The sequence below is a fragment of the Lolium perenne genome, chromosome 7 (assembly GCF_019359855.2).
Source record: "Lolium perenne isolate Kyuss_39 chromosome 7, Kyuss_2.0, whole genome shotgun sequence".
NCBI lineage: Eukaryota > Viridiplantae > Streptophyta > Magnoliopsida > Poales > Poaceae > Lolium > Lolium perenne.
The window spans coordinates 288,104,216-288,118,394 of NC_067250.2; the positions used below are offsets into that span (position 1 = coordinate 288,104,216).

Consider the following 14,179-nt stretch of genomic DNA (forward strand, 5'->3'; position numbering starts at 1 on the left):
CCACGCGGCGCGCTCGGGTTGGCCGGTACCGGTTCGTCCCGGGATCTAACGCGGTCCGTTAGATCTAGATCCAACGGTGGGAAGAAATAAAACGAAAAAAAAAGAAAAAGAAAAGAGGTGAGGAGCTCACCTTGCCGGCCAGAGATGGCGCGGCGGTGGCGGGGTGGCTCGGACGTGGACGTCACCGGCGCTGCGGGCGTCTCCGGCGACAGGGAAGGGGTGGACGAGGAGCGGCCGGTCGAGGGGAAGCGGCCGGTGGCTTCAGCGCGGGCTCGGGCGGCCTCTTGTGCCCGTAGACGGTGGCCGGAGGTGGTGTGGCCGGGGTCTTCTCCGGCGAGGAATTGCCGCAGCCTGGCGGCGCTATAGAGAGGGGTGAGAGGGGGAAACGAGAGAGGGGTGCAGGGGCTTTATAGGGGAGGGTACGGGAGGCGAAGGGGGCGCGGCGTTGATGGAGGGGAAGAAACGGCCGGCGGTTTTCGGAAACCGCCGCAGTCACTGCGCGTGATGGCAGGAGGTTGAAGACGACCGCGGTTGGGCCCACCTGTCGGCGCGTGGGGGAGAGAGAGAGCAGGGGCGGCTGGGCTGGCGCGGCGCTGGGCTGACTCGGCCCGTTTCGGCCGGGTCGGCTCAGTTTAACTTTTTTTTTTTAGAAAATTGTTTTTGCTCTAACTTTTTACTCATAGCTCCAAATGAGCTCAAACCAGTTTCTAAAATTTTGTAAAATTCAATATTTTGTTTCAAGACAAGAAAAGGTGTATTTGTGACTTGTTTGAAAATAAAAATAAAATAAGATTACTAATTGGGTAAAATGGCATACGGAAAAAGAATTAGGGTTTTTGGGCATATTTAGGGTTTGTCAATTCATGTGAGATTTATATATGCAATGATGGTATGAATGTATGCTCTTTTTTATATTTTTGAAAATATTGGGATGTTACAGACTAACCCCCTTAAGATGAAGCACGTCCTCGGGCTTCGGAAAGGCTAGCAAATAGGTGAGGGTGATCTTCTCGAAGATTGTCTTCCCGCTCCCAAGTAGCTTCTTCTTCAGTATGGTGATTCCATTGCACCTTGCAGAACTTGATAGTCTTCGTACAAGTATTCCTTTCGGCTCTCTCCAAGATCTTGATAGGTTTCTCCTCATAAGTCAGGTCACTCTCCAGTTGAACTTCCTCGAGGGGTATAGTGTCCTTCAACGGGGTTTCTGACATCTCAGGGTGACATTTCTTCAGCTGACTGACATGAAACACATTGTGCACTGCTGAAAGAATCTCCGGGAGTTCAATCTCATAGGCCACTTCTCCTTTACGGGACAAGATCTTGAAAGGTCCAATAAATGTGGGAGCTAACTTTCCCTTGATTCCGAATCTCTTGACACCTCGAAGGGGTGACACTCTAAGATAAACTCTATCTCCAATCTCATAGGAAACATCCCTGCGCTTATTATCAGCATAACTCTTCTGTCGAGACTGTGCTATCTTCAACCTATCCTTGATCAGTCTAACCTTTGCCTCTGCTTCTTGGATAATATCAGGTCCAAAGAAACTTCTTTCTCCTAGCCCACTCCATAGTAGTGGTGTGGTACACTTTCTTCCATACAGAGCTTCAAATGGTGACATTTCAATACTAGCTTGGTAACTGTTGTTGTAAGAAAATTCCGCATAGGGTAGACTATCATCCCAACTCGATCCATAGTCTATAACACAAGCTCTCAACATATCTTCTAAGATCTGATTCACTCTTTCCGTCTGACCATCTGTCTGAGGGTGAAAAGCTGTGCTGAACTCCAGTCTGGTTCCTAAGGACTCGTGTAGTTGCTTCCAGAAATGCGAAGTAAATTGAGTACCTCTATCAGAAACAATACTCTTAGGAACACCATGGAGGCATATAATTCTCTTCATATAGATATCTGCTAACTTAGCACTGGTGTAAGTGGTCTTCACAGGTATAAAGTGAGCTACCTTGGTCAGACGATCCACTATAACCCAAATAGAATCATACCCTGATTTCGTTCGAGGTAATCCAGTAATAAAATCTATACCAATTTGATCCCATTTCCAGTCTGGAATCTTCAATGGTTGTAACAATCCTGCTGGTTTCTGGTGCTCAGCTTTTACTCTTCTGCACACATCACACTTGGCTATATACTCTGCGATGTCCCTCTTCATGTTATTCCACCAGAATCTCTCCTTCAAATCCATGTACATCTTGGTATTGCCGGGATGAATGGAATATGGAGTCTCATGGGCTTCCTGGAATATCAGCTTCCTAAGTTCAGGGTCATTGGCAACGCAAATTCGTTTTCCGAACCAAACAGTACCCTGGTCATCTTGACTAAAACCTTTTGCTTTATCCTCTTTCAAGTTTTCCTTTATCTTCTCTATATCTTCGTCTCCCTTTTGGGTTTCTTTTATCCTATCCAACAGCGTAGGTTGTACTATTAAGGACGCAACAAAACCTTCCGGTACCACTTCCAAACTGAGGTCTTTCAATCCTCTGCACAGCTCTTCAGGCAAATCTTCTGTCGACAGACAATTTACATAAGACTTACGACTTAAGGCATCCGCCACTACGTTTGCTTTACCAGGATGGTATTGCAAACTCAGATCGTAGTCTTTGATAAGTTCCAACCATCTCCTTTGTCTCATGTTCAATTCCTTCTGGGTGAAGATGTACTTCAAACTCTTGTGGTCGGTGAATACTTCACATCGTTTGCCCATCAAATAGTGCCTCTAGGTCTTCAGTGCATGGACCACCGAGGCCAACTCTATATCGTGTGTGGGGTAATTGATTTCATGTTTCTTGAGTTGCCTAGAAGCATAAGCTTCTACCTTGCCTTCCTGCATCAACACGCTTCCAAGTCCTTGACGAGAAGCATCACAGTAGACTTGAAATTCCTTTTCTAGATCCGGTAAACACAGAATTGGTGCAGACACAAGCCTCTTCTTTAATTCCTGAAAACTAGCTTCACATGCTTCCGTCCAAGCAAACTTCTTCTGTTTCTTCAGCAACTCAGTCATTGGTTTCGCAATCTTGGAGAAATTCTCAATGAATCTCCTATAGTATCCTGCCAATCCCAGGGAACTACGAATTTCTCCGACATTCTTGGGCGGTTCCCATTCTGTCACCGCAGCTACTTTGGCTGGATCGACAGCTATCCCTTCCTTGGATATGATGTGTCCAAGAAATCCCACTTCACTGAGCCAGAACTCACATTTACTAAACTTGGCATATAGCTGGTGTTCTCGGAGTTTCTCCAGGATCAGACGAAGATGTTTCTCATGTTCTTCTTTGCTCTTGGAATAGATAAGTATGTCATCAATGAAGACTACGACAAACTTGTCAAGGAATTCCATGAACACTTTGTTCATCATATTCATGAAGTATGAGGGAGCATTGGTTAAGCCGAAAGGCATCACCGTATACTCATATGAACCATATCTAGTGACAAAGGCTGTCTTGGGGATATCATGCTCTCTAATCTTGAGTTGAAAATATCCAGACCGAAGGTCGATCTTGGAAAACACACTAGCTCCAACCAACTGATCGAACAGATCATTGATTCTGGGTAATGGGTACTTGTTCTTGATGGTTACTTCATTCAGCGAACGATAATCCATAACCAAACGTTGGCTCTTGTCCTTCTTCTCAACAAACAAGATCAGCGCTCCCCACGGGGACGAACTCTCCCTAATGAAACCTTTTCCTAGTTGTTCCTTCAACTGCTTCTTAAGCTCCTTCAACTCATCTGTAGACATGGGGTAAGGTCTCTTTGCTATAGGGCTTGTGCCCGGAAGCAGTTCTATAAGGAATTCCACATCTCTGTCGGGGGGCATTCCTGGTAGCTCCTCAGGAAAAACATCAGGGTATTCCTTGACTATGTGTACCTGATCTAGGCTAACCCCCTTAAGACTGTTTTGCCTCATTTCTCCAAAGTCCAATCTGGACTTGAACCTAATTCTTTTTCCTTCGGGGGTGGTCAGAGTGATTGACCTACTCACACAGTCTATGACTCCTCTATAGGTTGTCATCCAGTCCATTCCCAAAATAACATCCAAACCTTGTGATTCTAGAATTACTAAGTGGGTGAGGAACTTATAGGGGCCAATTTCTAAAGTCAAATCTCGGCATCCCATATTGACTATCATTTCACCACCAGGGGAACTTACTTTAATTGTCTTTCCTATTGATTCCGAGGTTATTCCATTTTTATTCACAAAAGCTCTTGATATGAATGAATGCGATGCACCAAAGATTTTAATAAAACTAATGTTGTAAATGAGTTGAGTGGAAACATACCCATCACAAACACAAGTTCATTCATCACTTCCTCCACATTGAGGTGGTTCGCCTGTCCTTTCTGGAAGGTGTTGGGTTTGGTGGCTTCAACAGACTTATTCTCCGGGCATTCATTGGCAAAGTGTCCGGTCTTCTTACACTTGAAGCAGGTGGACAAGTCCCTCAAATTGTGACGGTGCTGGCCATTATTCCCATTATGATTACCATGTGAATGGTTTCCCCTGAATCCTCCATTGAACTTAGGTCCATTGTGGTTATTACCATTCCTCTTGCTGAAATGACCGTTATGCTTGTGTGAGCTGTGACTTCCACTTCCATCAGAAGAATGGTGCTTCTTATGGAACGGTTCGATGTGATTCTTGCTATTGCTGAACTTCCTCTTACGATTTTCCTCCTTCTTGATGTTATTGTCTAGAGTGATAGCCTGATCAAGTAGGGACTGGTAATTGGGCGCATAAGCCACTGACAATGGGATCTTCAGTTCACCCTTAAGTCCATTAAGGAACTTCTCCTTCCTCTTAGCATCAGTGTCAATGTCCTCTGGGGCATGCCTTGCCAAGGCACAAAAGTCATCCATGTATTCCTTCAGAGTCCTTCCACCCTGTCTCAGACTGCGGAATTCATCCTTCTTCAGATTCATAATGCCCGAGGAGATATGGGCAGTACGAAAGCCTTCCCTGAATGTATCCCAGTCTAAGTTCTCAATAGGGTGGGTGATTTGATAGGTCTCCCACCATCTAGCAGCAGGTCCTTCTAGCAGATGCGCCGTGAACCTTATCTTCTCAGCTTCTGTGCACTCGCAGGTGACCAGGTCCTTGCTGACAGAGCGAAGCCAATCATCTGCTACTATGGGCTCAGTGGCACTTGAGAACTTTGCTGGCCTGAGTCTCAAGAATCTGGCGAGTCTGTCCACTTGGGGTGGGGTGGAGGTGGAGGTGGAGGTGGAGGTGGTGGTGGCGGTGGTGGTGGTGGATTGTTATTGTTGTCCTGGGTAGTTTGAATGAACTGAGTCATCATCTGCATGAGCTGGGCTTGGGCTGTCATCATCTGTTGTAATGCCTCCTGAGTTGGATCACGTCTCGGCGGCATCTGCGGTAGTTTTAGCATAGATGAGAACAAGATAGATAGATCTAGGAAGTAAAATTTCCTACCCATGCACAAACAATTCACACAACCAAACAAAAACATTTAAAAACCCGAATCTCAACTTTATTTAAACTTAACGAGGTTTGAAAATACGACTAGGGTAGTTGGTACTGCCATACCTCAGGTAGCAGGGCAATACAAAAGAGCGTAATAGATTACATAGGATTTAGGGGGTCATCTAATGCCTCTTTACTACACCTTAACAAACTAAAGAATATGGCTATTTGATCGTCTTCCTCTTCTTCCTTGATGGTTTTCATGAGTTAGGTCATCTAAGGTAAGAGGAAAAACATTTTTCAAAATGGAATAGACAAGAGTACTAGAAGTTCACAAAGCACTTTTTTTTGGAATAGGATTTGACAAAAATTTCATCCTAGGGTCTTCCTATTTCTAATCCAAACCTAGGGTCTCGATCCTACAGGCAACACTATGCTCTGATACCATTTTGTAGCACCCTACCTTTTAACAAAGGCAAGATACCTGTGTATAGTGCTATTCCCGGGATCACTGATAGCACACACATTACAAAATATAGCAAACATCGCAATAGTATCAAATTATTACAACGTAGATCCTCAGGAGGTAAACAAAGTCTTACAAACTGCATAGTCACTTGGACTAGCTCACAAATAGAGTTCAAGTAAACACAGCGGAAATATAAGCTTCAATGAGCCTGCATTTTCTTCATGCGCCACAAAGTGCACATGTTGGAATGTAGACTCGAGATCCTAATAGTACTCATCTTCCGAAGAACCTGCACGTTTGAATATGCAGCCCCACGAATGGAGGTCAGTACAATGATGTACTGGCAAATGACACTTATTTGGTGGCAGTTTTAGGCATGACTATCTACATGATATTTGGCTAGTGGAGTTTAGGCAAATTTGCATAAAGCCAATTTTATCCTACATTTTATTTAAAACAAAACTTTTGTAAACTTGTAATGTTGTCATAAACAGTACCATGGTTACATCTCCCAGGTACTATTCGACAGTTGCTACTCAAATTTTAACTTATTCAGAAAAGGGTGATGAGATTCTTCCGTACATTCCTTGCCTAGAAGCTCAAATTGTCCATAACCGGGGACACGGCTAAGATCTTAGGTTTAACTCTCGAGAGGTTGCGCTCTTTACCCACAATTCACAACCAAGCCTTTTTGCCAAAATTCTTCATCTTCATTAAGGCCAGGACAAGGTCACTACGAAGCTTTTCTTTAGTAGCCCCTCCACCTACCGGATCCGCCCGTACCCAGATTCCCCCCACTGGCGGTACCCTAGGCGAGGTTTCCCACTACGTACTTAGCCAAGACAGAGCCCATATTGTATTGTGGTTGCACTGGAAGCTATCTAAAACATGGACGACATAATAATCTCTTTAATCCTGAGTGGCCATCCACAAGTGCACCCTCAGGCGATGACAACCACAATGTGGCCCTGAGTAGCCACTCAACATGTGAGCACCCTCAGGCGATGACAACCACAATGTGGCCCTGAGTAGCCACTCAACATTTGCGCACCCTCAGGCGATGACAACCACAATGTGGCCCTGAGTAGCCGCCCACCAAGCAATTACCAATCCACCCAGGTGTTTCATTAAAGTTATTAATTTTAATTCCCAATGATCACAATCCAGAATAATCAAAACAGCAATGGCATTTTTGTTATTGCTAGGCATACTAAGAATACTAGCAATGGTTCAAGGGTGGCTACACACTACTAGGATTTGATAGGCATAGCATAATTTTCGAAAACAAAATCCTACCATGCATACTAGTTTTGAAAAACACTAATGCATAAATAAAATAGATAGGAATTGAGTGTCACTTGCCTTGATCAAAACAACCCGTACACTCACAACAACCGCAAGTGTATCCTTGATCCTCTTCACAATCTAAACAACCAACAAATACACACACAAACAAACAAACAAACAAAGAAGATAAACTTAGCATTCTAGATGAACAACCATAGACATGTATGCATGCATGATATGCACGATTTAATTTCACTCAATTAGTTGGAGTGAAAATGTTGCAATAGTGGTTCTCTGATGTTTTGAAGGTTGGTATAGTTATCTGGAAATAAAGGTTTTATTGGGTTTTTCTTAATTATCAAAACTAGTGATTTGCATAGCACATAGACCACTAACAATTAGCTACAGAAAGTTTTACGTTTGGTAAAATCATATATTATCATCTATGGATAGGTTACAGTAATAAAAATCCATAGCAATTGGATTTACTCGAAAATAATTTATAGATTTTGAATTATCGACAAAACACTAATTTGCACATAATTTAAAAAGGCAAGTTTGTGCACGTATCAAAGTTGATCAAATCTGGTTCCATGGTGTTCTAAATGTTCTAAGGATTCCAGAGACTACAAATTTGTAAAATTTGGTCCACTGGATTAATTTACACAATTTTTATAGTGTTAAACGCTGAATTCTCTGTTTTGAATTATGGTGCACAACTTTCTACAGAACCTATACTATATTACTGCATGGTTGTATTCTACAGATTACAAGCTTTCCAACGATATAAAATTTGCTAAATTTGAACCTATAGTTGATTTTATATTGATTTTACAAGTTGGACATCAAAACAGGGATTTAAATTCAAATTTAAACAGAGATTGACTGGGCGCTGACTGGGCATGCTGACTGGGCGCCACGCGGCGCGCTCGGGTTGGCCGGTACCGGTTCGGCCCGGGATCTAACGCGGTCCGTTAGATCTAGATCCAACGGTGGGACGAAATAAAACGAAAAAAAAAAGAAAAAGAAAAGAGGTGAGGAGCTCACCTTGCCGGCCAGAGATGGCGCGGCGGCGGCGGGGTGGCTCGGACGTGGACGTCACCGGCGCTGCGGGCGTCTCCGGCGACAGGGAAGGGGCGGACGAGGAGCGGCCGGTCGAGGCGAGGCGGCCGGTGGCTTCGGCGCGGGCTCGGGCGGCCTCGTGTGCCCGCAGACGGTGGCCGGAGGTGGCGTGGCCGGGGTCTTCTCCGACGAGGAATTGCCGCAGCCTGGCGGCGCTATAGAGAGGGGTGAGAGGGGGAAACGAGAGAGGGGTGCAGGGGCTTTATAGGGGAGGGTACGGGAGGCGAAGGGGGCGCAGCGTTGATGGAGGGGAAGAAACGGCCGGCGGTTTTCGGAAACCGCCGCAGTCACTGCGTGTGATGGCAGGAGGTTGAAGACGACCGCGGTGGGGCCCACCTGTCGGCGCGTGGGGGAGAGAGAGAGCAGGGGCGGCTGGGCTGGCGCGGCGCTGGGCTGACTCGGCCCGTTTCGGCCGGGTCGGCTCAGTTTAACTTTTTTTTTTTTTTTAGAAAATTGTTTTTGCTCTAATTTTTACTCATAGCTCCAAATGAGCTCAAACCAGTTTCTAAAATTTTGTAAAATTCAATATTTTGTTTCAAGACAAGAAAAGGTGTATTTGTGACTTGTTTGAAAATAAAAATAAAATAAGATTACTAATTGGGTAAAATGGCATACGGAAAAAGAATTAGGGTTTTGGGGCATATTTAGGGTTTGTCAATTCATGTGAGATTTATATATGCAATGATGGTATGAATGTATGCTCTTTTTTATATTTTTGAAAATATTGGGATGTTACAAATACGACAAGATCTGTCTCAACTCTCAACTTCTCCTTGTGAATAAGTGCAAAGTTTAGTACCACATAACAATTTAGGAGCAAGTTCGACCATCTTACAAGGTGGATTGTTCCACCACTTGTAAGTGAGTGAGAAGATAAGTGGTACACGCGCTCTCCTCCTCCTCCTCGCTCGCTCGCCTCATCTCGCGCGTCGCGCTTGTGTTAAGTGGACTGAGCCTCGAGCCGATATAAACTCTTGCCTGGCTATTGCTAAAAGACATCCTATACATGAGTTACTATATGGTTTTGCCACCTCTCGCATATCCTCGTTTTAGTTATGGATGTTGCATTCTTTGCAGTACTGTTATTGATGTTGATTAGAGCATCTAGTATGTTTAAGTTTCATATGATAATAGTTGTTGTTGCCATGTTTAATACTCTAAAACTAATCATGAAAATATTGCATAATTATCCAACATGTTGGTACTGTACTGCTGACGTGCTATAGAGCATATGAGCGGCTCTTTTTTCTTGCTTTGTTTGGCATGGTAAACTTCAGGAAAGCCAAGGTTTAGTAAGAAGTTCTTTGGTGTGGTCTTTTCTGTAAGAACCTTGTTATGAATATCAGTTCCTTTTCGCAAAAAAAAGAAATCGTAAAGCTTGAATGCGGGCCACCTGATATACGCTAGTAAACTGGCATGTCGACTGTCCGGAGGCAGCTTTGATCATGAAGCTCGAGGAGATCCTGCAGCAGCTGACTATGAAAGATTCTTGCTGCTGCGTAGTCTCTGTGTAGCTTGTAGAATTCAGTTTTGCTAACCGATTTCAGTAAATCTGGGGTCGCCAAAGATGCAAAGTCTGTATTCATTCTTTTTCATGTTACCTTGGGTTCACTTGAGATGTTAGTGTCCCGGAAGTTTTGTTGTCGTGAGTGTTTGACTTGGTCGATTAATCATACATTCATACTGCCCATCAACAAAAATTTACAGTGACCCATGCACACCTTTTTCGGTATCACACCCCCTGCGGCCCTGCCACTCTTCCCTGTCAAAGCCCCAAAGCATCTACTCGATCGGCAACCTCGAAGGATGTCTTGTAGCTTAATGGTTCCACATCTCAGGAAATTGGAAACCATGCAACTAGTACAGTATCGCTAAAGATCAAGAATTTTATTGACATCACAGATTAGTTTACAATTACAGAGTACAAACAAGGCAAATAACTTCTGCTACTCATACTATTACAATTTTGAGCGGAGACATTTGGAATCGAAACTCTCCTAGCTAGAAGGCTAGAACCCTAAACCCTATGATGTGAAGGCAGCCTGGTGACGGTGAGGGTCTTCTTGATCATGGAGCTGCCGCACCTCGCTTGTCTCCTCTCCGTCAGGATTGGATGCTTCCTCTTCTGCATTTGCTTGATCATCTCCGGCGCCACCACCTTGATTGGCAGGCGTTGCCGCTTGGCGTCCTCTGCCTCCCGGTACGCTTGGTTGAACTTGCGTTTTGCAGCTAGCATCTTCTCCTCGGAGACGAGCCCGACACGGTCGCCGCGGAAGATGAGGCCCGGGGCGACGGGAACGGGATCAGACGCTCTGTTTGTTGTGATCTCCACCGTCTTCTTCTTGGCGGGTGTCTCCGGGATCTTGGCAGGTTGCGTCGGATGGTCCATCGTCTTGAGCTGCTGCGGCAGGTTGTCCAGGAGCTTGGGGGGCATGGCATTTCTGACCGTCTTCTTGGCGGATGTCTCCGGGATCTTGGCAGGTTGCGTCCGATGGTCCATCGTCTTGGGCTGCGGCAGGTTCTCCACCTTGTGCGTGACCTCTCTGACCTTGGCGTCGTCGTCCTTGACGGAAGCCCTCCACGCGGCGACGATGCCGCCGGCGAGGACGCGGACGCGCTCCGAGTGGTGATCCTTGTGCAGCGCGCGGACGCACTTGGCGAGGTCGGTTTTGGCGAGCACCGTGGGCATGAGCGGGACCAGCCTGAGCGTCTCGAGGGACTCCGCCATGACGTCGTCGAGCAGGAGGCAGAGCCGCTCCACTTGGTCGTCGTCGTCGGCGTCGCAGAGGCGTTCGACGATGTCGCCCCTTGCGGCCCGGAACTCGCGGCGGGAGAACTCTACCGGGTCGAAGGCCTCCATGGCGGCGTCGATGGAGTCGAAGGCGCGGAAGAAGGGCTTCCAGCGGCGGAGCGGGCTCTGCGCGGGCGCGGCCATGGGTGCGAATTCAGGAGCTTGCAATCTAGGGCTCTCAAGTCTCAAGCCGGTGGTTGTATGCGGAATTGCAGAAGAGCAGAACTCCCGCAGCTTGTATGGATCCATTTACGGAAGTCGGTGTCGATTACGGAAGCGCGTTCTCCCTCCCGTCCGAGTCCGACTCAACACTGGCATGATCAATGAGTTGCGCGCGCGCCACGAAAACTGTTTCGAAAGGTGCCACTTCTTGCACATACATATGCGCGGCCACCACTCCTCGCTCGCAAAAACATCCCATGGCCACCACGCGAGCTACCACTGCCGAAGACGCCATCCACGCCATGATCGACGACCACGCCGCCGGCTCCTGCAAGAAACGACGCATCGGGAGCACCGACGACTACGAGCTGACGCGCATTCTCGGGAAGGGAGGCTTCGGCGTCGTCGTCAAGGCGCGCCACCGCGCCACCGGCATTGACGTCGCGCTCAAGTCCCACCTCCGCCGCTCGCCGGCGCGCGCCGGCTGCAAGAAGACGAGCCACCATTCCCACGTCCTCCATCGTGACCTGCTGCGGGAGGCGTGCTACCTGGCCGCGTGCCGCGGCCACCCCTCCGTGGTCGGCTTCCACGGCATCGCGCGGAACCCGCGCACGGGCGAGTGCAGCCTCGTCCTGGAGCACGTCGGCCCGAGCCTCGCGCACATCCTGCGCCGACGCGGCAAACCGTTCACGGAGGAGGAGACTCGCCGCGTGATGCGGCAGCTGCTGAGCGGCGCCGGGGGGATGCACGAGCGCCGCATCGTCCACCGGGACATCAAGCCCGGGAACATCCTCCTCGGGCTGGGCGTCGGCGAAGGCCGCGGCGACCTGGTGGTGAAGATATGCGACCTCGGGCTGGCCGTGTCAATGAACGAGAGGAGGCTGTCGCGCGGCCAGGCCGGCACGCTCTGGTACATGGCTCCGGAGGTGCTCCTGGGGAAGCCGGACTACGACGAGCTCGTGGACGCCTGGTCCCTCGGCTGCGTCATGGCGGAGCTGCTCGCCGGCGAGCCGCTGTTCAGGGGTCAGAAGGCGACGGACCAGCTCCTCAGGATCTTCGATGTGCTCGGCGGCGCCCACGGCAACCCGCGGCTGCGCGAGCTGTTCCCCGAGGAGCGCCTGTCACGGGACGGGTTCGAGGTTTTGGACGGGCTCCTTACGTGCGACCCTGCCAAGCGTTTGCCGGCGGCGGCGGCGCTCCAGCGCCCGTGGTTCGCTATCTCCGGCTGACATCCCTGCCTCTGCTGCTGCCGTGGACGAAACGCCGGCGTCGCCCAAGCAGAAGGATACCTGCTCTATCAACATTTCGGATGCAGATTGCCGCGTTGCTGGCTAGTGAGATTGTTTCATCACCTTGGGGTGTATAGTGTATTTGTTCAGTCCTCGAGGTCACGAGATGATTTGTTGTAATGATTGGCCTTTGTTGTTCTGTTGGATTGAACTTCCCTGCACATTTCGTTCCTGATTCCAGTTTGTACATTGTATCCTACGATACTATATTACCATGATGAACTTAGTGGCCGTGAACACCTGTAAATGAAAGTACAAGCATGCTTAAAGGTGTGCAAATCTGTCTGTTGTAACGGAATTGCAAGCAGAGCATTTCTTGCGAGTACTATTTTCTGTCTAAAAAAGCACTTCAGTTCTGAGAAGGATAAGATCTGCCTTTCTGCAACCCAACGAGGAAACTGCAACACACCTGTTACTGTGCTATCAATACTGAAGTACCTCAATTTCAAGAGTAGCAAAATATTTCAGAAACATGACAGTTAAAACATTGTCACACACACACACACACTCTGCATGCAGGTGGACAAGTCCACGGACGAGCCCGCTTCAGCCGCGTGAGCCGCTAGTGCAGAACGCAGGACAAGCAGGAGCCTGCGGACGCACCTACGCGGACAAGTGCAGGTCTCGCAGGTTCCTGCAGACGCCCTCGTTAGGGCATGAACAATGGTTGATAAGACCGTCTTATCTTAACTCCACCACGTAGTCTAGATATAACAATAAAACATGATATACAATGGGTCATTTTTTTAGTTTTATCTCTAGTAATGAGACATCCCTAAATATGTGGTGAGAGAGATTGTTGCTAAGAGATGATCTCTTAGCTAAGAGAAGGCAAACCTCTTTTTTCTATTTCTCTCTCCTCCATGTCATCAATTATCCTACGTGGTATCCCTAAGATATAACCATTGTACATGCCCTTAGCTGCTGTGCGCAGCGTGCGCACGCGTTAGCTGATGTGCGCTGCGTTCGCGTGCGGTTACCTGTTGGTATGTGCGTCCGTGCTTTTTTTATGCTAGTGCACATGCTTGCAAGACTATCTTGCTACATGATAGTAGTCTATTTGCAAGACTAGCTAGATTGACATACATTACAGAGCAAAATCAATAATCTCAAAACGACTAGATTGGAGAAGTCTGAAATAATTTGAAAATTTCCAAATTGGAGTGTCATTACATGCTGAAATAATTTAGCAATTATATTGAAACCGGGGACAAATTTAAAACTCCAAGATTGGAGTGTGATAGTGATACTTTGTAATGACACATACTTGTAAGACGTTAAACAAATGTTCCAACCAGGTGAAAACACTGTGAAAAGACATCAATAACCCTATCAAAAATTGGAATCTCGCGTTCGCACCAGCGTTATCCCTCCGCCATCCACCGGCCAGCTCCCACCAGAATCGATCCTCTTCCACCGGAATCATTCTGCACGGGTCGCCGGAATCCATCAACCTCACGCGTGTGGCCCAGCTCGCCGGAAGCTCCAGGTTGCCCAGCTGCACTTCCTGGAAGCCGACCGCACCTACAGATACACGCACGCCCAACACCCACGCAAGAGAGCACCGGCTAGTACCTCCAGGTCCACGCGCCCTCATCATCGCACCTTCTTCCTCGCT

The 14,179-nt window shown here is 47.6% G+C and overlaps 1 protein-coding gene across 1 annotated transcript; it reads left to right on the plus strand.

Moving 5' to 3' along the window:
- Positions 1-11,528: 11,528 nt before the first annotated feature.
- Positions 11,529-12,617, plus strand: LOC127317171 (putative cyclin-dependent kinase F-2). Its single transcript, XM_051347693.2, has one exon. The coding sequence runs from the start codon at positions 11,530-11,532 to the stop codon at positions 12,499-12,501; it is 972 nt and encodes a 323-aa protein (XP_051203653.2). The 5' UTR covers position 11,529; the 3' UTR covers positions 12,502-12,617.
- The last annotated feature ends 1,562 nt before the right edge of the window (positions 12,618-14,179 follow it).

Bases quoted from the DNA above. Each gene is read 5' to 3' on its own strand.
- LOC127317171 (XM_051347693.2), top strand. From the start codon at position 11,530: ATGGCCACCACGCGAGCTACCACTGCCGAAGACGCCATCCACGCCATG.